Source organism: Dipodomys merriami, unplaced genomic scaffold (genome assembly GCF_024711535.1).
Source record: "Dipodomys merriami isolate MVZ:Mamm:240054 unplaced genomic scaffold, mDipMer1.0.p SCAF_125, whole genome shotgun sequence".
In the NCBI taxonomy this organism is placed as follows: Eukaryota; Metazoa; Chordata; class Mammalia; order Rodentia; family Heteromyidae; genus Dipodomys; species Dipodomys merriami.
Genome location: NW_027202549.1, coordinates 3,136,843 through 3,156,092, shown reverse-complemented (window position 1 = coordinate 3,156,092; position 19,250 = coordinate 3,136,843). Strand labels below are relative to the sequence as shown.

Genomic DNA, 19,250 nt, shown 5'->3' with positions numbered 1-19,250 from the left:
TCTTATCTCCAATGAACCACTCAGAAAGCCAGAAGTGGAGCTGTGGCTTAAGTGGTAAAGCACTCACCTTTAGCTGAAGAGCTCAGAGACAATGCCCAGGCCCAGAGTTCAAGATCCATGACTGACCAAAATAAAAAGGGGGGTGGGGAGCAATTCTAGAAGCATGGTTGAGGGCTAGGGACATGCCTCAAATGGTAAAGTACTTGGATTAATTCCCAGTCCAAAACAATAACAACAAAAACTCCAAGTGGCATGGCTGAGAGTAAAACATTGCCCTCAATTCAGCCAGATGGTAATGCTCATCACACTTCTAAGAATGGTTGGCTATCTTGCCACAACGATCTGGTACTAGACAACTTTTTTTTTTCTTTTTCTGGCCAGTTCTGGGGCTTGAACTCACAGCCTGGGCACTGTTTCTGAGCTTTTTTGTTGTTGTTGTTGGTCGTGGGGCTTGAACTCTGGGCCTGGGTGCTGTCCCTCAGCTCTTCAGCTCAAGGCGAGCGCTCTACCACTTGAGCTACAGCACCACTTCCGGTTTTCTGGTGGTTTATTGGAGATAGGAGTCTCACGGTCTCTCCTGCCTGGGCTGGCTTTGAACCGCGATCCTCAGATCTCAGCCTCCTGAGTAGCTAGGATGACAGTCCTGAGCTTTTGCTCAAGGCTAGTACTCTACCACTTGAGCCACAGCACCACTTCTGGCTTTTTCTGCATATGTGGTACTGAGGAATGGAACCCAGGGCTTCATGCATGCTAGGCAAGCACTCTACCCCTAAGCCACATTCTAGACTAAGAATTCTTGCCAGGTGATTCCTGGCCACTGTTACCACATCTCAGCCTCTGTGCTAGAGGGGGAGCATCATGGGACACTGGAACCTGCTTTCTCTTCTCTGGACCCAGCCCTGCCTCCTACAAAGGAAGAAACAAAGGAAGCCACCTTCAATCCCAGAGAAGATTCCAAAGGGGTGAAGAAAACATGAAGGAGACAAGTCCTACAACCTCTGTACCCAAGAATGCATTGAGAAGGCAATAATGCCATCTTGCAAAGGTGGAGTTGTCAGTAGTTCATGTTGTTTTGTTTTGTTAGTGGTGGGGCTTGAACTCTGGGCCTGGCCACAGTCCCTCAGCTCTACCACTTGAGCCATAGCACCACTTCCAGTTTTCTGGTGGTTTATTGGAGATAAGTGCCTCATAGACTTTCCTGCCCAGGCTGGCTTTGAACTGTAATCCTCAGATCTCAGCCTCCTGAGTAGCTAGGATTATAGGCATGAGCCCCTGGCACCCGGCCAGTTGTTCTTGTTTAAGAAAGACTGAGGAAGATTTGCAAAAGGGACCTAATTGCAGCCTATGTTTCTCCTCAAATAGCCAGGCCAGGGGCTTATCTAGTACTAGAACAGAATGGTACTATGATGAATGAGCCAGATACTAAACCAGATGCTTAATATGGTAACAAAAACCAATGAAGGAGCCACTTTATAAAACAAGGAGAGGCCTAGGAAAGCCAGTGTACCTGATTGTTGATGATAGTGAAAAGGTTCTGTCACCCTGAGACCATTTGAGGTTCTGACAATTCCCTTTTTTCCTAGTATGGAAGAACATGAATATTTTAGGTTCCAGCTAAATATTTACAGAAGGAACTAAGTTTTACTGAGAAAAATCTATTTGACAATGGATCCCAGCCATATTGTGAAAAGACATTGTGACCACAGGCTGTCTGAAAAATGCATAATTAATGAAGAGTTTTGGACTAAGAGCTGACATAATTTAGCTAGCCAACCTTTATAAGAAATTATGATTTTTTTTTTGTCAGTCATGGGGCTTGAACTCTGGGCCTGGGTGTTCTTCAGCTCTTCAGCTCAAGGCTAGCACTCGACCACTTGAGCCACAGTTCTACTTCTGGCTTTTTTTAATTTATGTGGTGCTGAGGAATCGAACCCAGGGCCTCATGCATGCGAGGCAAGCACTCTACCACTGAGCCATCATCCCAACCCCATCGTGATCTTTCTTGAAGCTAGAGAGGCTGCTGTTTTTTTTTGTTTGTCAGTTGTAGAGCTTGAACTCAGGTCCTGGGTGCTGTCCCTGAGTTCTTCTGCTCAAGGCTAACGCTCTACCACTTTGAGCTACAGTGCCACTTCTAGTTTTTGAGTGGTTAATTGGAGATGAGTCTCAGGGAGACTTTTCTTCCCAGGCTGACTTTGAACCATGATCCTCATATCTCAGCATCCTGAATAGGATTATAGGTGTGAGCCACCGGTGCCTGGCTGAGGGTATTGTTTACTGGACGCTTTGGACAAAGAAAAGGTTGTTGGAAACTTCCCTGACAGAGAGAAGTAGATAGGTCCTGTAGGAAACATCTCAAGGAAGCCTTTGGAATATAGGAGGTAAAACACCAAAAAAGCTGCTGGGTGCCAATGGTTCACACCTGTAACCCCAGTGACTTAGAAGACTCAGATCTGAGGATCGTGGTTCAAAGCCAACTGGGGCAGGAAAACCCATGAGACCCTACCCCCAATGAACCACCAGAACACTGCAATGGTACTGTGGCTCAAAGTGGTAGAGTGCTAGCCTTGAGCAAAAGAGCTCAGGGACAGCACCAAGGCCCTGAGTTCAAGCTCCACAACCAACAAAAACCAAAACAGAAAAGTTGGACAGGGGCTGTCAGGAGCTGTTGGCCAAAGAATGTAATCCTCATCCATATTTGTCAGGTGTATACTCCCAACCCTCTTCTACATGCTGGAGACACAGCAAAGACAAGACAGAGTCAGCTCTTGCTTCTGGAGTTTATATCCTTGAACAAGGCAGAAACAAGCACCCGAATGAATACAGATTCAGATGGTGTGAGACAACATGGGGAAAGGGAATTGGAGGTAAGTCTGGTGAGTAGGGAGGTCAAGGAGGATGAGTGACATTTAAATGGATACAGCAATGCCAGACAATGCAGTAGCAGCTTCATTTCCATCCTAGGCTGTAGCTAGAGTTGTAACAGAGGGAGGAGTCCTTGCTTGGGAGTTCCTCCAGCTCCCCATTGCAGACTTCCCACCATATCCGCCCCTACATAGCTACATACAGCATCTGAGAAGCCAAAAATGTTAGGTACTCTGGGGCTGTGTCACGCTCATCAAGTCTGGCAGGAACATGGTAGTTAATTAAGAAAAAAAAAAAGCCTTAGCAATAAAATAAGAAACAGAATATCCTTTTTTTTGAGGATGATTGACAGTATAATTTTAATTAACCTAGCCTTGTTAGGAGGTTAAGTTTACATGTAGCTCCTCTACCAAAAAATGCTCAACTCATGGAACACTGAGTCACTCTGAACTTTGACATCATGACACAAATGAAATACTTGGGAGAAATAAAGCGTGTCATATTACAGCAGAATCAAAGAACTAAGGGACCTTCTAGAAGAAAACCACAGTCATAAATACCCATGGGGTCCTCTCAACAAGGTCCAACTTTGCATTAAATTAAGCGTTAAACTAGTCAATATAGACTAATAAAATCATTCCAGATATAAACCTCTCTGGTCTGATAACCTCATGGTAGTAGCTCAATAGACACCTGCAGTCAGTCTGGGAATGGCTAGAAGAAATCCTTTGTGAGGCCGGGCTCTCTCTTCCCATCCCTTCCTGGAACAAGCAATGAAAACCAGTAGGCCAGGCAAGGAGGCTGTAGAGGGCAGAGTGAACAGCCAGCCAATCCGGTCCAGTCAATGAGCAGAAGAAACCATGGTCATCTGAGGCAGAGCCCAGACCTGAATTTCTTCCTTTACCTCAGAAAAAGCTGTGATGGATGCATGTAGCTCCCAGCCCACAGGCCAGAAGAGGTCTTTGATCTGGAAATGAGAGGGAAAGGGGGTTAGGTTGATGTCTGAGCATTCTTGCCAAAGATGTCAGTTGTCACAAGTTAAGTTCAACTCCTCCAAATCGGACTTTTGTGAGACACACAGCTCCAAAATGAAAGAATAAGAAATCAAGAACTATTACTTGATACCAAGAGCCCTCCAACTGGCCTCAGTATCATTTACCGTATTGGCTTGGAAATGGGCAAATTCTAGAAAATGTCTATACCATGAGGATTTTAAAATATTTCAACTCTTTCTCTCTCATCCTTTCTTTGAGACAGGGTCTCACGATATATCCCAAGTTGGTCTTTTGTTGTTATTGTTGATTGAGGGGGCTTGAACTCTGGGCCTGGGCGCTGTCCCTCAGCTCTTCAGTTCAAGGCTAGTGCTCTACCACTTGAGCGACAGCGCCACTTCCAGCTTTTTCTGTGTATGTAGTACTGAGGAATTGAACCCAGGGCTTCATGCATGCTAGGCAAGCACTCTACCACTGAGCCACCTTCCCAGTCCAGTCTTTTTTTTTTTTTTTGAGTACTAGGGTTTGAACTCAGGGTTTCATATTTGCTAGGCAACCACTTGATTGCTTCATCCACAGCAATGGAATGCTGTTTATTTAACAACAATGGAATGTTGTTTACTTAAAATCATCTTATGGGAGGCTTCAAAAATAAAGAGATGGCCTGGACATGGTAGCTCATAACTATTATCCTAGCTACTTGGTAAGCAGAGATAAAGGGGACCATAATTAAAAGGTCAGCCTGGCTAACATGGTTGTGAGATCCTCCCATCTCAAACAAACAAACAAAAAACAATATTAAAAAACTGGGCACAAGCTGGGCACCGATGGCTCATGCCTGTAATCCTAGCTACTCAGGAGGCTGAGATCTGAGGATCGAAGTTCAAAGCCAGCCCAGGCAGGAAAGTCTGTGAGACTCTCATCTCCAGTGAACCACCAGAAAACTGGAAGAAGCTCTGGCTCAAGTGGTAGAGCGCTAGCCTTGAGCTGAAGAGCTGAAGGACAGCGTCCAGGCCCAGAGTTCAAGCCCCACGATGGACCAAAAAATAAATAAATCCTAGCACTCTGCAGGCTGAGATAGAATTGCAAGTTCAAGGCCAATCTGGGCTACATAGCTAGACTTTGTCTCAGTTTTTTTAAAAAAAAAGACTGATAGTATATCCCATAATAGATACATTTAGACACATTTATCAAAAAATTGCAAACTCTTTGGCAGTATAACTGGATAAATACATGGAAAAAAATCCCAAGGCCCAAAAAAGTATTGATCATTTGCAGGGAATATTCTAAAGACCAAAAATCTTGTGTTTACTATAGCAAGCTTCATGACAGCTCTTCCGCTGCAATATTCCATACAGAAGCCAACTGTATTTTTACCAAGTACAGTCACCTTCCTGATGTCCCACTATTCCTCATTCTTATTGCCATTACTTCCACACATTTCATTCTAATACATAAAGATAAAATTGCCAGGCGCTGGTGACTCATGCCTATAATCCTAGCTATACTCAGGAGGTTGAGATCTGGAGGATTGTGGTTCAAAGCCAGCCTAGGCAGGAAAGTCCATGAGACTCTTATGTCCAATGAACCACCAGAAAATGAGAAGTGGAGCTATGGCTCAAAGTGGTAGAGCATTCGCCTTGAGCTGAAGAGCTCAGGGACAGTGCCCAGGCCCAGAGTTCAGCCCCCATGAACAACAACAACAAAAAAGACTACATTTACTGACCCCACACAAGCACCCTAAGCAAGCTTCAGAAACTTTGCTTTCTTTTTTTGGTGGGTCAGTCTGAACTCTGGGTCTGGGCACTGTCCCTCAGCGCTTCAGCCCAAGGCTAGTTAGTGCTCTACTACTTGATCCATAGCGCCACTTCTGGTTTTTTCTGCTTTTGTGATGCTGCTTCATGCCTGCAAGGCAAGCACTCTACCACTGAGCCACCTTCCCAGCCCATTCTTTGCTACTTGGCCTGTCCGAATATTCTGCATTTTTCTTTCTAGCTGATATGAAAAATCATAATAATAATTACCTGTCAGTCACTGTGGACTGTCACTGTCGTCACTACTATCAAGACCAAGGTCATAGAGCAAAGTCTTCTTTTTCTTCTTGCATGGAGAAGGATCTGAATTTCCATTGCTAAGGTTATTAAACCAGCTAATCTGGTGGTCTTCTAGGGAACTGCTAGAATGCAGCTTGTCTTGGGGAAAGCACCTAGTGGATCGAGTTGCTCTGGCTCTGTCACTGAGTTGGACTGCTCCTCTTAGATCATGGCATGGTTTCATGAGTCTTCTGGGAGCCTGATGTAAAGGTTGAGCCTGGGGTTCCTGCGGCCCTGGGGGGAGCCCTGGTGGACCAGAAACTGGAGACTGGGGACTCTGATGTTTAGAATGACTTGGGATTTGTGCTTTCTTCCTAACTGGGTACCAGCCTCTGCGAACTTTCCTACGTTGTTGCTTCTTGACTTTCCTCTTCTTTTCCACCATCCTGCCTTTCTGTTCAGTTGCTAACTGTTCACCTGGGTCACATGACAGCATGCTCTGGGATTCATGCTCTGAGCTGCCCTTGTTAACACTGGTTATAAAACCCTGGCCTATGAACTGTGGGGCTCTGTCATCACAAGCCTTGGAGCTTGAAAGGTCAGAGCCCTGGTTCTTGGGACTCAGTTTATTGACAGTCTGATTACTACAGTTATTCTGTGCTGCCCTGTTCTCCACGTGCCCACTTCCTTCACAGGACTCAACTGCTGGGAGCGCAGCATCTTCTTGGAGAGCATTAGTCTTTGCTCCTTCATCCCAGATACTTAATTCCCCAGGTTTCAAGGAACCCATACTGGTTTTTCCTGAAGCAGGGGAAGTCTCAGCCTGCCAAGTCATTGGTTCCTCAGAGCTATGTTTTTCCTGCCTGGTGAAAGGCAGGCTCTGGGACAGAGGTGAGGTCTGAGAAGTCCCATCCTTCACCTGCCTAGATAGTTGAAGCATGCTGATCAAATGTCTTAGTTCATCTAGTATACTTGGCACATTCAGTTGCACTAGCTGTTCAGAAAGCTGCTGGAAGTCCTTACTCTGCTGGATAACTACAGCTTCAAGGTGCTTCACAATGGACTTCATTTCTATAAAGTCTTCTTGTATCTAGGGAAAGACAGAAAGAGAAGAATGATAAAGCGATGCAAGTTGGAAGGCATACTAATACGTGAAACCAAAAAGCAAAAATGAATAGACAAAGATTGTCCCTTCCAGTGTACCTTACAGGGCCTGGGGCCCACATTGTGCTAGAGAACCTTGGGGAGGGAGAAGAATCTATACTATGACTCATGACCAAGAGATCTGTGGTGGCCTCTTGGCTGAAAGTTACAACTTTACAGGTGGACTGTCAGGGTCTTAGTGACAAAGCCCAGAACTTACTTGCTTTCAAAAGTGGCACATAGCTGGGCGCTGGTGGCTCACGCCTGTAATCCTAGCTACTCAGGAGGCTGAGATCTGAGGATCACGGTTCAAAGCCAGCCCGGGCAGGAAAGACTGTGAGACTCCTATCTCCAATAAACCACCAGAAAACCGGAAGTGGCGCTGTAGCTCAAGTGGTAGAGCGCTCGCCTTGAGCTGAAGAGCTGAGGGACAGCGCCCAGGCCCAGAGTTCAAGCCCCACGACCGACCAAAAAAAAAAAAAGTGGTACATATCTGTCACCTCAACTCCCCAGGAAAATGAGGCAGGATGGATCACTGTGAGTTCAGGAGTTCAAGACCAGCATGGGCAACATAGATCTCATCTCAAATGAATATGAAAAAAAAAATCAAAAACCCTAAAACCAAGAGGTTGGAATTTATACTTACATTTTCAAATCTCTTCTGTATCTCAAGCATGGCCTGCTCTCTGTGACCTTTGTTTTGGACTGCCTCACACATCAGATTGTTCTGGACCTGTGTAGTCTCATGTACTAAATATGAAACAATGACAATTTATTTGGCGAGGACTTTTGCCTAGACCACAGTCTAGGGAAAAACTAGATAGCAAACTGGCCCACTTGAACCTTTTCTGTTAACACTTGTAATCCTAGCTACTCAGATGGCTAAGATCCGAGGATCGTGGTTCAAAGCCAGCCCAGGAAGGAAAGTCCATGAGACTCTTATTTCCAATTAACCACCAGAAAACCAGAAGTGGCACTGTGGTACAAGTGGAAGAGCTAACCTTGAGCTGAAAAGCTGAGTGACAGCACCCAGGCCCAGAGTTCAAGCCCCAGGACCTACCAAAGGAAAAATAAATGGGACTGGTATGAATGAAGCCCTGGGTTTGATTCCTCAGTACCACATACACACAAAAAGTTAGAAGTAGTGCTGTGGCTCAAGTGGTAGAGTGCTAGCCCTGAGAAAAGAAGCCCAGGGACAGCGCCCAGGCCCTGAGTTCAAGCGTTAGGTCTGGCAAAAATACAAACAAACAAACAAATAAGATCTAAAGTGATACTCTTTTTCTCATTCCTGGCATTAGTCATTTATATTTTCTTTTCTCTTGCTGATTAGTCTTTTAAGAGATTATCAGTTTCTAGGTTTTTTGAAAAAAAAAAAGTCTATAGTCTGTCTTTCTTTCTCTCTACTGCTGTGTTGTACTACTACTGGAGCTTGAACTCAGGACCTCATACTCTTGCTTGATTTTCTTGCTGATGGCTGGCTGACACCTGAACCATGCCTCTAGTCTAGAATTTTGCTAGTAATTGGAAATGGAATCATGCCAACTTTTCTATCTAGGCTAGCTTCATACCACAGTCCTCCAAGTCTCTGACTCCGGAACACAATTAGGATTACAGGCATGAGCCACCAATGCTGAGTTTTATTTTATTTTTTGTCAGTTGTGGGGGCTGAGCTCTCGGCCTGGGCACTTTCCCTCAGTTCTTCAGCTCAAGGCTAGCACTCTACCACTTGGGCCACAGCGCCACTTCTGGCTTTTTCTGCTAATGTGGTGATGAGGAATCGAATCTAGGACCTCATGCATGCAAGGTAAGCGCTCTACTACTGAGCCACCTTCCCAGCCTCAGTTTAGATTGCGCTGTGTTTTGAATTCTCCAAAGACCCATGCATAAATGGCTTGTGGACTACTAAAAGGTAGTGGAACTTTTAGGAGGAGGAGCCTAGTGGAGAGAAATGAGGTCACTGGGGCTGTGCCCTTACACACACAGAATATCTGGACCCCAGGCTCTTCTTGTGTCTGCTTCTTAGCCAGCATAAAGTTATCAGGACTCTTTTGCCACATGTTTCCACCACAATGAACTACTATGCCACAATCCCAAAGCTACAAGGCCAAGTAGCTAAAACCTCTGAAACTGTGAGCCCAAATAGAACTTTCTTTCTCTCTTTCTTTCTTTCTTTCTTTCTTTCTTTCTTTCTTTCTTTCTTTCTTTCTTTCTTTCTTTCTTTCTCTCTTTCTCTCTCTCTTTCTCTCTCTCTCTCTTTCTTTCTCTTTTTTTTGTCTGTCATGGGGCTTGAACTCTGGGCCTGGGCACTGTCCCTGAGCTCTTCAGCTCAAGGCTAGTACTCTACCACTTGAGCTACAGCATCACTTCCGGTTTTTCTGGTGGTTACATGGAGATAAGAGTCTCATGGACTTTCCTGCTGGGGCTGGCTTTAAACCATGATCTTCAGATCTCAACCTCCTGAGTAGCTGGGATTACAGGTGTGAGCCACCAGTGCCTGGCAGAACTTTCTTTTAAGGTGATTATTCCAGGTAGTTTACCATAGCTGACGAACACAGAAAACTTTCATTGGACACTTATAACTGAGATAAACTATCACATTATACAAGGACACATCTGTGATTTGCTTTTCTCTCAGCCTGGCTATTTCTTTCTCTCTCTCTCTCTCTCTCTCTCTCTCTCTCTCTTTTTTATTGCCAGTCCTGGAGCTTGAACTCAGGGCCTAGGCACTGTTCCTGAGCTTCTTTTGCTCAGGGCTAGCACTCTACCACTTGAGCCACACGGCCACCTCTAGCTTTTTCTGTTTATGTGGAACTGAGGAACTGAACCCAGGGCTTCATGCATGCTAGTCAAGCACTCTACCACTAAGCCATGTTCCCAGTCCAGCCTGGCGATTTCTTGTGTGGGTAATAGTCTTGGCATCAGAACCAGTTTTCAAACAGACGCACAGTTGCCCTGTGTGTGTGGGATCCCCAGGTTGGAAGCCAGCAGACAGACATATAATGCTTCTTTGTAGACAGATGGGCATTAATTTCTAAGTCACACAAAGGCATCAATTTTGGTAAATCATGAGCAATTCATTCCATGGCATTTGAATAAGTTGAATTCAATTTGTATGAAATAAAAAATAAACACACCGACAAATGCAAACAAGTACAGATGCATGTTCATCAGCTCTATTTTGTTTAGAGACTAGCGGTTCTAGAGAGGCATGTGCCTGAGGAGAATTGTGTGCTGGCTCTCTTCTATTTATAAGGTCCAGGGAGATGGTTTCATCTACACGAAAATTAATTGGTAGAACAGGGTATTTTGCAATCCACAAACTGTAACTAACATTAAGAATAACTCTGTAATTTGCTGTGAAAAAAAAAACTCTTACTGGTGTGGGGGGTCTGGGAATGTGGCTTAGTGGTAGAGTGCTTGTCTAGTATGCATGAAGCCCTGGGTTCGATTCCTCAGTACCACATACACAGAAAAAGCCAGAAGTGGCACTGTGGCTAAAGTGGTAGTGCTAGCCTTGAGCAAAAGAAGATCAGAGACAGTGCCCAGGCCTTGAGTTCAAGCCCCAAGACTGGCAAAAAACAAAAACAAAAACTCTTACTGAAACCAAGGCAGCAAGAACTGGGGTGACTGGTCGTTTCTAACACCTAAAAGGGCAGTGTTCTGTAGAAAGCACAAAAGCAATTCATTTGGGAGGCTGCTGATACACTTTGGTCTGTGAAATATGGGATCAAAGCATTCTTACACAGAGGAAGGTCCAACTAACCAGGGCAAAACCCTCTCACAGAAACACTGTGTGGATAGAACCATATCCCTAGAAACCTGAGCAAGGTAAGAAAGTTCACATTCACCAGTCACCAGTGACTTCCACTAATAATCTCAAACACAGAGACAACTCACATGTATTGGTCATATTCTTTAAAGAATCCAAAAGAGTTTGGCTTCTTGAACTGAGGTGTTCCTCAGACTTCTCCACAGATGTCTGCAACTAAGAAATCCAAAATGTAGAAATAATTGTCAGACTGTTGCCATTTTTAAGTGATTGGGAACATTGTCATTTAATTGTAAAAATGCTATGCAAAATATTGCTATGCTACATGAACCAAGGCCAATACATCTTAAGATGGAAAATGTTTTACTTCCTTGAAATGTAGCTATACTTACCCTATAAATGCTTTCTCCGATGTGGGAAATAAGGTTGTACACTGTCTCACTAGAATAAGAGAATAACGTTGTGAAATATTGCAATAAGATATAACAGAATTGGGGCTGGGAAGGTGGCTCAGTGGTAGAGCGCTTGCCTTGCATGCTTGAGGCCCTGGGTTCAATTCCTCAGCACCACATAAGCAAAAAGAAAAAAGCTGGAAGTGGCGCTGTGGCTCAAGTGGTAGAGTGTTAGCCTTGAGCTGAAGAGCTGAGGGACAGCGCCCAGACCCAGAGTTCAGGCCCCACAACGGGACCCAAAAAAAAAAAAGATATAACAGAATTGATGAAGTCCTCCATCTAATATAACATTAAAACACTGCTTGATCTAAGACTTGATCTGAGAAATCTGTGTCCAGCTGGAATAAAACAAAATTAGGGGCTGGGAATGTGGATCAGGGGTAGAGTGCTTGCCTAGGATGCATGAAGTCCTGGGTTTGATTCCTCAGTACCACATAAACAGAAAGGCCAGAAGTGGCCCTGTGGCTCAAGTGGTAGAGCACTTGCCTTGAGCACAGAGAGGCTCAAGGACAGTGCCCAGACCCTGAGTTCAAGCACCCGGACTAGCAAAAAAACTAACTAAATAAATAAAATAAATGAAAAAATTATCTGATAATCTCCAAAAAAAAATCATATTTTTCTTCCTTCCCTTCCTTCCTTCCCTTCCTTCCTTCCTTCCATTCCTTTCTTCCTTCCCTCCTTCCTTCCTTCCTTCCTTCCTTCTTTCCTTTCCCTCCCTCAATCCCTCTTTCTGTCTTTATTATTCATTTATTTATTTATTTTGGTCCCAGGGCATGAACTCAGGGCCTGGGCTCTGGTGCACAGAAATCCCAGCTGCTTTTTTTTGTCAGTCAGTCATGTGGCCTAAAGCTGTCCCTCAGCTCTTCAGCTCAAGGCTAGCGCTCTACCACTTGAGCCACAGCACCTACTTCCGGCTTTTTCTGTGTATGTGGTGTTAAGGAATCAAACCCAGGGCGTCATGCATTCAAGGCAAGCACTCTACCACTGAGCCACCTTCCCAGCTTCCGCCCCTCTCTTTCTCTCTCTGCCTCACTCTTCTCAGTGCTGAGATTATAGGTATACAATATCACACCTGACTACCTTTTTCTTTTTAAAATCTATATTATATGCATATTAAATGAGAAAAAAACTTTAGTAACTCAAGTAGTTAGCACAGTAGGAGAGGCAACTTTCTTTTTCTTTCTTTTTTTTTTTTTTTGGGGGGGGGGGTCCAGTCGTGGGGCCTGAACTCTGGGCCTGGCCGCTGTCCCTCAGCTCTTCAGCTCAAGGCGAGCACTCCACCACTTGAGCCACAGCACCACTTCTGGCTTTTTTTTCTGCTTATGTGGTGCCGAGGAATCAAACCCAGGGCCTCATGCATGCAAGGCAAGTGCTCTACCACTGAGCCACCTTCCCAGCCTGCAACTTTCATTTTTAAAAATTAAAAAGAGAGCCGGGCACTGGTGGCTCACGCCTGTAATCCTAGCTACTCAGGAGGCTGAGATCTGAGGATCACGGTTCAAAGCCAGCCCGGGCAGGAGAGACCGTGAAACTCCTATCTCCAATAAACCACCAGGAAACCGGAAGTGGTGCTGTAGCTCAAGTGGTAGAGCGCTCGCCTTGAGCTGAAGAGCTGAGGGACAGCGCTAAGGCCCAGAGTTCAAGCCCACCACCGACAAAAAAAAAAAAAAAAAAATTAAAAAGATACCAGGTGTCGGTGGCTCACTCCTGTAATTGTAGCTACTCAGGAGGCTAAGATGTGAGGATCATGATTCAAAGCCAGCCCAGGCAGGAAAGTCCATGACACCCTTATGTCCAATAAACCACTAGAAAACCAAAAGTGGCACTGTGGCTCAAGTGGTAGAGCACTGGCCTTGAGCTGAAGAGCTGAGGGACAGCGCCCAGGCCCAGAGTTCAAGTCCTATGACCGAAAAAAAAAAATGGTTTAGATCTCATACAACTGTTCTCAGGGAATTTCTGGAGAATATGTTCCACCAAATTCAGGGAGCAAATCAAGAAAGATGATAAGAGAATTAAAGTAACAGAGGACCTAACCTGGGAAATAGGAGACATATCCAGGATGAATGTAAAGACATGATTCTCTTTATTTGGCTTATAGAGGTGCGTGGCTGGAACTGCTATGTAGAACTCAGAATTTGGGATCTGTGGTCTAAAATTCCAATTTCATTCTTTGTATTTTTAAATTTTTTGCCAGTCCTGGGGCTTGAACACAGAGCCTGGCACTGTCCCTTGAGCTTGTGTTTGCTCAAGGCTAGCACTCTATCACTTAGGCCACAGCGCCACTTCCAGCTTTTTCTGTTTATGTGGTAGTGAGGAATCGAACCCAGGGCTTCAAGCATGCTAGGCACAAACTCTACCACTAAGCCACCTTCCCAGCCCTCCAATTTCATTCTTTCCTGGTTCTCTAGCATGCAGATGCAGGTATATCTTATGTGTGTGTATACATGTATATGTACATATACATATATGCAGGCAGTATATATATGCCTAGCATATATATATATACATACATATAAGCATATATACATATCTATACATATGACTAATACATGTATTATGCCGAAATTAAATTATTTGATTTACATTTCATTTTGTTCTCCTAAGAGAACACAAGCTGTCATCTAACTTGAAAGGTTTGCATACCTGTCACCTTTGTCTGTTGCCCATTTCTTTTTCTCTTCAAACTGTCTCAAAAGGCCTTTTAATTTGACAGCTGGCAAAGGAAGAGAGAAGTTTGGAGAAACTTCGTCCTTTGTATCATCTCCAAACAACTGAGGTTTTGTCTGGTACTTTGTCAAAATACTAGGCTCATTCTGAAGAAAATATATACAGATATGTTAGCATTCCACATATAAAACATAATATTCACAACATTTATAGAATGTAGAATTACATTTTAAGAGCAAACCATCAATGTCAGACACTAAGGAGGGTAAGACCTGAGGATCCTGCCTCAAAATCACCCCAGAAAGACAAATCTGAGAGACCCTAGTTCCAATTAACCACCAAAAACCTCAAAGTGACTGAAGAGGCTGAGCACAGCCTTGGGTAAAAAAGCTAAGCAAGAGTGTGAGATCCTGAATTCTAGCCTCATCACTGGCATGCGTGCATACACACACACACACACACACACACACACACAAACAAATGATGTGTAGTTTTTTTTTTTTTTCTTATTTAGTGCTTTTAGTGTTCCTAGGATTTGAATTCCTGGTACTGTACTTGCTAGCCAGGCATTCTACCACTTGAGCCATGCCCCTAGCTCTGTTTGCTTCAGGTATTTTTGTTTTCAGTCATGGGGCTTGAACTCTGGGCCTGCGCACTGTCCTTGAGCTCTTCAGCTCAAGGCTAGTACTCTACCACTTGAACCACAGCACCAATTCCAGTTTTCTGGTGGTTAATTGGATATAAGAATTTCACAGACGTATCTGCCCAGTCTGGCTTTGAACTGCATTCCTCAGATCTCAGCCTCCTGAATATCAAGAATTACAGGCATGAGTCATTGGCACCAGGCCAGGTATTTTTTTAATAGGGTCTCTCATTAATAACCAGGCCAGTTTGGGCTGTTAGGGGTTCTCTTATACTCTTCACGTAATGGGATGACAGGTTTGTGTCACCACACCCAGCTTTTTTATTGGTTGAGGTGTAGCTAAGTTTATTCTTTGGCTGTGTTCAAAAGATGATCCTCTTGATTCCTTCCTCTTAAGTAGCCAAAAATATAGCCATGAGCCATCGCTGCTGTTTTATTTTTGTAACTGTCATAAAATTATATTTATAACAAAGTAACTTTTTCATTAATACAAGCTCCATCTTATGCAATGCAGACATATTTAAAATATTAAAATGGCTTAAATTACATTAATTTGCTGAGATAACGTATTCAATTTTTCATACTAATAAATTTAACACAAATCACTGTTTTTAGCTGCTAGAGAATAACTTGTTGATAATTTGACATGGGCTAGACAGTGGGCATACCAGTGCATGGTGAGTCATTGTCTTCATTTCTAGGCAAAATTTACTCTGAAACATTCAAGAATACATTTACTTCTTTATATCATTAGATAACAATTTTTGTATTGAAATACTTATTACACAATATTTGCTTCTCCCTAGAAGTAATCAAGGAACAGATACTAGTCTATGTTGTTTCAGTAATAGAAAAACTACAAATATTTGTTTCTTTTCAGAATACTTCAAAGAAGTCACCAATTAAACAGAGATATAAATATGTTACATCAGTGGCTCACATAGATAATCCCCTAGCTACACAGGAGGCTGAGATCTGAGGATCTCAGTTCAAAGCTAGCCTGGGCAGAAGTCTGTGGTATTCATGTCCAGTTAGCCAGCAAAAAGCTGAAAGTTGAGGTGTAACTTAAGAGGCAAGTGGGTGCATTAAGAACATTCTCAAGGAGCTGGGAATGTGGCTTAGTGGTAGAATGCTTGCTTAGCATACACAAAGCCCAAGGTTCGATTCCTCAGTACCACATAAACAGAAGAAAAAAAAAAAAAGCCGAAAGTAGCGTGCTGTAGCTCAAGTGGTTAGAATGTTAACCTTGAGCAAAAGAAGCTCAAGGACAGTGCCCCAGCCCTGAGTTCAAGACCCAGTACTAGAAAATAAAAATGTTACAACAAAGTAAGTCTTCTGTTTATAGCTTATTTCCATAAAGACTGTGAATACATGTACAGAAATTCTGGAAATGAGACTCACATCTATAGAATTCTGCTGTGTCTGTTTGGGGTTTCTTAAGTGGGGACCCAAGTCCAAGGGTGCTGACTGCGACTCTGAATTTTCTGGACAAAACTGAGATCCAAAGAGGAATTGGGAATCACTGAGAGCAGAGCAATCTGTCTGATTATTATTCCGGTTAGATGACTTAAAGCTCCTGAAATTAAGAACAATATATTAAGTGATTAAATACCCTTAAAAATAAAATGCAGGGGCTGGGAAGGTGGCTCAGTGGTAGAGTGCTTGCCTTGCATTCATGAGGCCTAGGTTGGATTCCTTAGCACCACATAAGCAGAAAAAGCCAGAAGTGGTGTTGTGGCTCAAGTGGTAGAGCACTAGCCTTGAGCTGAAGAGCTGAGGGACAGCGCCCAGGCCCAGAGTTCAGGCCTCACAACAGACAAAAATAAATAAATAAAACAAAGATGGGCAGGAGGGAATGAGAGAGAAAGAGGGAACAGCTGACACTGAGCAAAAGGAAAGAAATGTACAAATCACCAGATTTGGAAGACATAGTTTTATTGTTAAAGTTTGTAGAGTTTATGAGCTTTGTAGATCAAGATAATGACAATTTGCATTGTGAAGGTTAAAAAGTTTTTGTGACTTTAAGCTAAGTATCACTATGCTACAATACTGTGAAATTTGTTATACCTAATTTCAATAAAAATAAAAAAATAAAAATTTATAACTATTCATTTCAAAATATCCTGGGCAGAGTGCCACTTTGTTCTGACCTCCAAATCCCCTGAATATTTCTAATATACCTATAAATAAATTCGAGGAAATTCTGAACATCATAAATTGTTTTTTTTGGGGGGGGGGTCTGGTCGTGGGGCCTGAACTCTGGGTCTGGGCACTGTCCCTCAGCAATTCAGCTCATGGCTAGCACTATACCACTTGAGCCACAGCGCCACTACCAGCTTTTTTCTTTTTGCTTATGTGGTGCTGAGGAATTGAGCCACCTCCACCTTCCCAGCCCCTGAACATCATAATTTTTTTGTTGTTGTTGGTCATGGCGCTTGAACTCTGGGCCTGGGCTCTGTCCCTCAGCTCTTCAGCTCAAGGCGAGCGCTCTACCACTTGAGCTACAGCGCCACTTCTGGTTTTCTAGTGGTTTATTGGAGATAGGAGTCTCAGGGTCTTTCCTGCCCGGGCTGGCTTTGAACCGCGATTCTCAGATCTCAGCCTCCTGAGTAGCTAGGATTACAGGCGTGAGCCACCGGCGCCCGGCTCCATAATTTTTATTTTAACAACTCAGGAATAACCAAATGGAAATTCAAATAGAGAGGACTAATGCTAACACAATTAGTCCTTGTTACAATAGTCTGAGCTGTAACAGAATTTTAGAAATCAAATTTCAGCTGAGTGTCTGTGGCTCTTGCCTGTAATCCTAGCTACTCAGGAGGCTGAGATCTGAAGATAATTGTTCACAGCCAGCGTGGTCAGGAAAGTCCGAGAGACTCTTATCTCCAATTAATCATCAGAAAACCGGAAGTGGCACTGTGGCTCAAATAGTAGAGCCCTAGCTTTTAGCTGAAGAGCTCAGCGACAGAGCCCACTCCCAGAGTTCAAGCCCCACAACAACAATAACAACAACAAATAGAGAATATAAGCAGAAAACATACCCTGAGCCTGAGGGAATACTCATCATCTCTTTTATATTCCACACATTAAAATTCATATTATGGTTTTCTCTATTAAAAAGAACAAAGATATATTAAGAAGGTTAATATAGCCAGGTTCTGATGACTCATGCTTGTAATCCTAGCTATGGAGGAAGCTGGGATCTAAGAATTGTGGTTCAAAGCTTGTTTTCGGACTTGAACTCAGGACCTGGGCACTATTAGCTTTTTCACTCCAGGTTAGTGCTCTTAACACTTGAGCCACAACTCTACTTTTGGCCTTGTGGGGTGTGTGTGTGTGTGTGTGTGTGTGTGTGTGTGTGTGTGTGTGTGTGTGTGTGTGTGTGTGTGTGTGTGTGTGTGTGTGTGTGATTTATTGGAGATAAGAGTCACACAGACTTTCCTGCGTGTGTGTGTGTGTGTGTGTGTGTGTGTGTGATTTATTGGAGATAAGAGTCACACAGACTTTCCTGCTCCAGGCTGGTTTCAAACGGCTGTCCTCAGATCTCAACCTCTTGAGTAGCTAGAATCACAGGTATAAATTACAGTGAATACCTGGCCAGAATTTGAACTCAGGACTCTTAACTTTTCCCAGCAAATGCTCTACCACTTGAATGACCCCCTCCCTGCCTTCCGCCCCAACCTTTCTCATTCACACTGAAGAACAAAGCTGATTCTGCAGCCCTGCAATCCCCTGGGAATCTGAAGGGGGGGGAGGGGGGAACTTTCTCTCCAGCCTAGCTTCTGTTAATCCTAGCTATTCAGGGAGCTGAGAACCAGAGGATCACGGTTCGAAGTCAGCTTGGGCAGGAAAGTCCGTGAGAACTCATTATCTCCAATGAACCACCAGAAACCGGAAGTGACGTTGTGGCTCAAGTGGTAGAGCGCTCGCCTTGAGCTGAAGAGCTGAGGGACAGGGCCCAGGCCCAGAGTTCAAGCCCCACTTTCCTCCAAAGGTAAGACCGCCAACCAAGGCCGGAGCGGACACCCCCAGCAGATCACCTCAGGGTGACCGGGGACCTCTCTCAGGTACAGAGGCCCGAGGCCTGGGAAAGGGCGGGCGGGGGCTCTGGGAATATTCCATGCCCATCTTCAGGTTCTTTTTCCTCAAGCTCCTCCCCTTCCTCCCCCCCACCCGCAACTCCTGGGGTTCCACCTATTCTTCAACCAAACCCTTGGGGTTCCTCACGAGCTCCGGTAGCCGGAGCAGAGCGCGAGGGTGGAAGCCGCCTCACAGAGCCCCGGTCTGCGCCAATGCCAGGAGTCTCGGTTTCCTCAGAGCCTCTGTCTGAGCATGCGCGGGGGTAAGAGGGAAGGGGTGGGGCCGCCAAGCTGCATTCTGAATGGCCAATGAGGAGTGAACGTCATTCCCAGGCCCCGCCTCCCGCGGCCACATGTGACTAACGGTCTTAACGGTCAACTCCTCCTGCACCTTCCCGCCATGAGGCTCCCTGGTCACACCTCAGGGGATCAGTGCGCCGGCCCCAACTGCCCAGCCTTGACACCCCTCACTTGCCACCCGACCTATAGTCCACGGCCTATGTGGAAAGCAGGGAAGCCTTGAATGGCGAGGTGCCATTTCTGATGAACCGGGTGGTGAAGGACCAGAATGTGTGGCAGAGGATCTGGTGGAAGAAACTAGAGAAGAGCA

At 44.5% G+C, this 19,250-nt stretch overlaps 1 protein-coding gene across 1 annotated transcript; it reads right to left on the bottom strand.

Annotated features, from left to right (window-relative positions):
- Positions 1-2,814: 2,814 nt before the first annotated feature.
- On the bottom strand, positions 2,815-18,828 carry LOC138823942 (interactor of HORMAD1 protein 1-like). The gene is made up of 9 exons (XM_070017452.1): positions 18,789-18,828; positions 17,603-17,671; positions 15,963-16,137; positions 13,895-14,064; positions 11,192-11,240; positions 10,928-11,015; positions 7,677-7,780; positions 5,879-6,977; positions 2,815-3,829 (listed from the first exon to the last, which is right to left on the bottom strand). Exons 2-8 carry the CDS (start codon positions 17,656-17,658, stop codon positions 5,886-5,888), a joined length of 1,734 nt encoding a protein of 577 aa, XP_069873553.1. The 5' UTR covers positions 17,659-17,671; positions 18,789-18,828; the 3' UTR covers positions 2,815-3,829; positions 5,879-5,885.
- Positions 18,829-19,250: the final 422 nt, after the last annotated feature.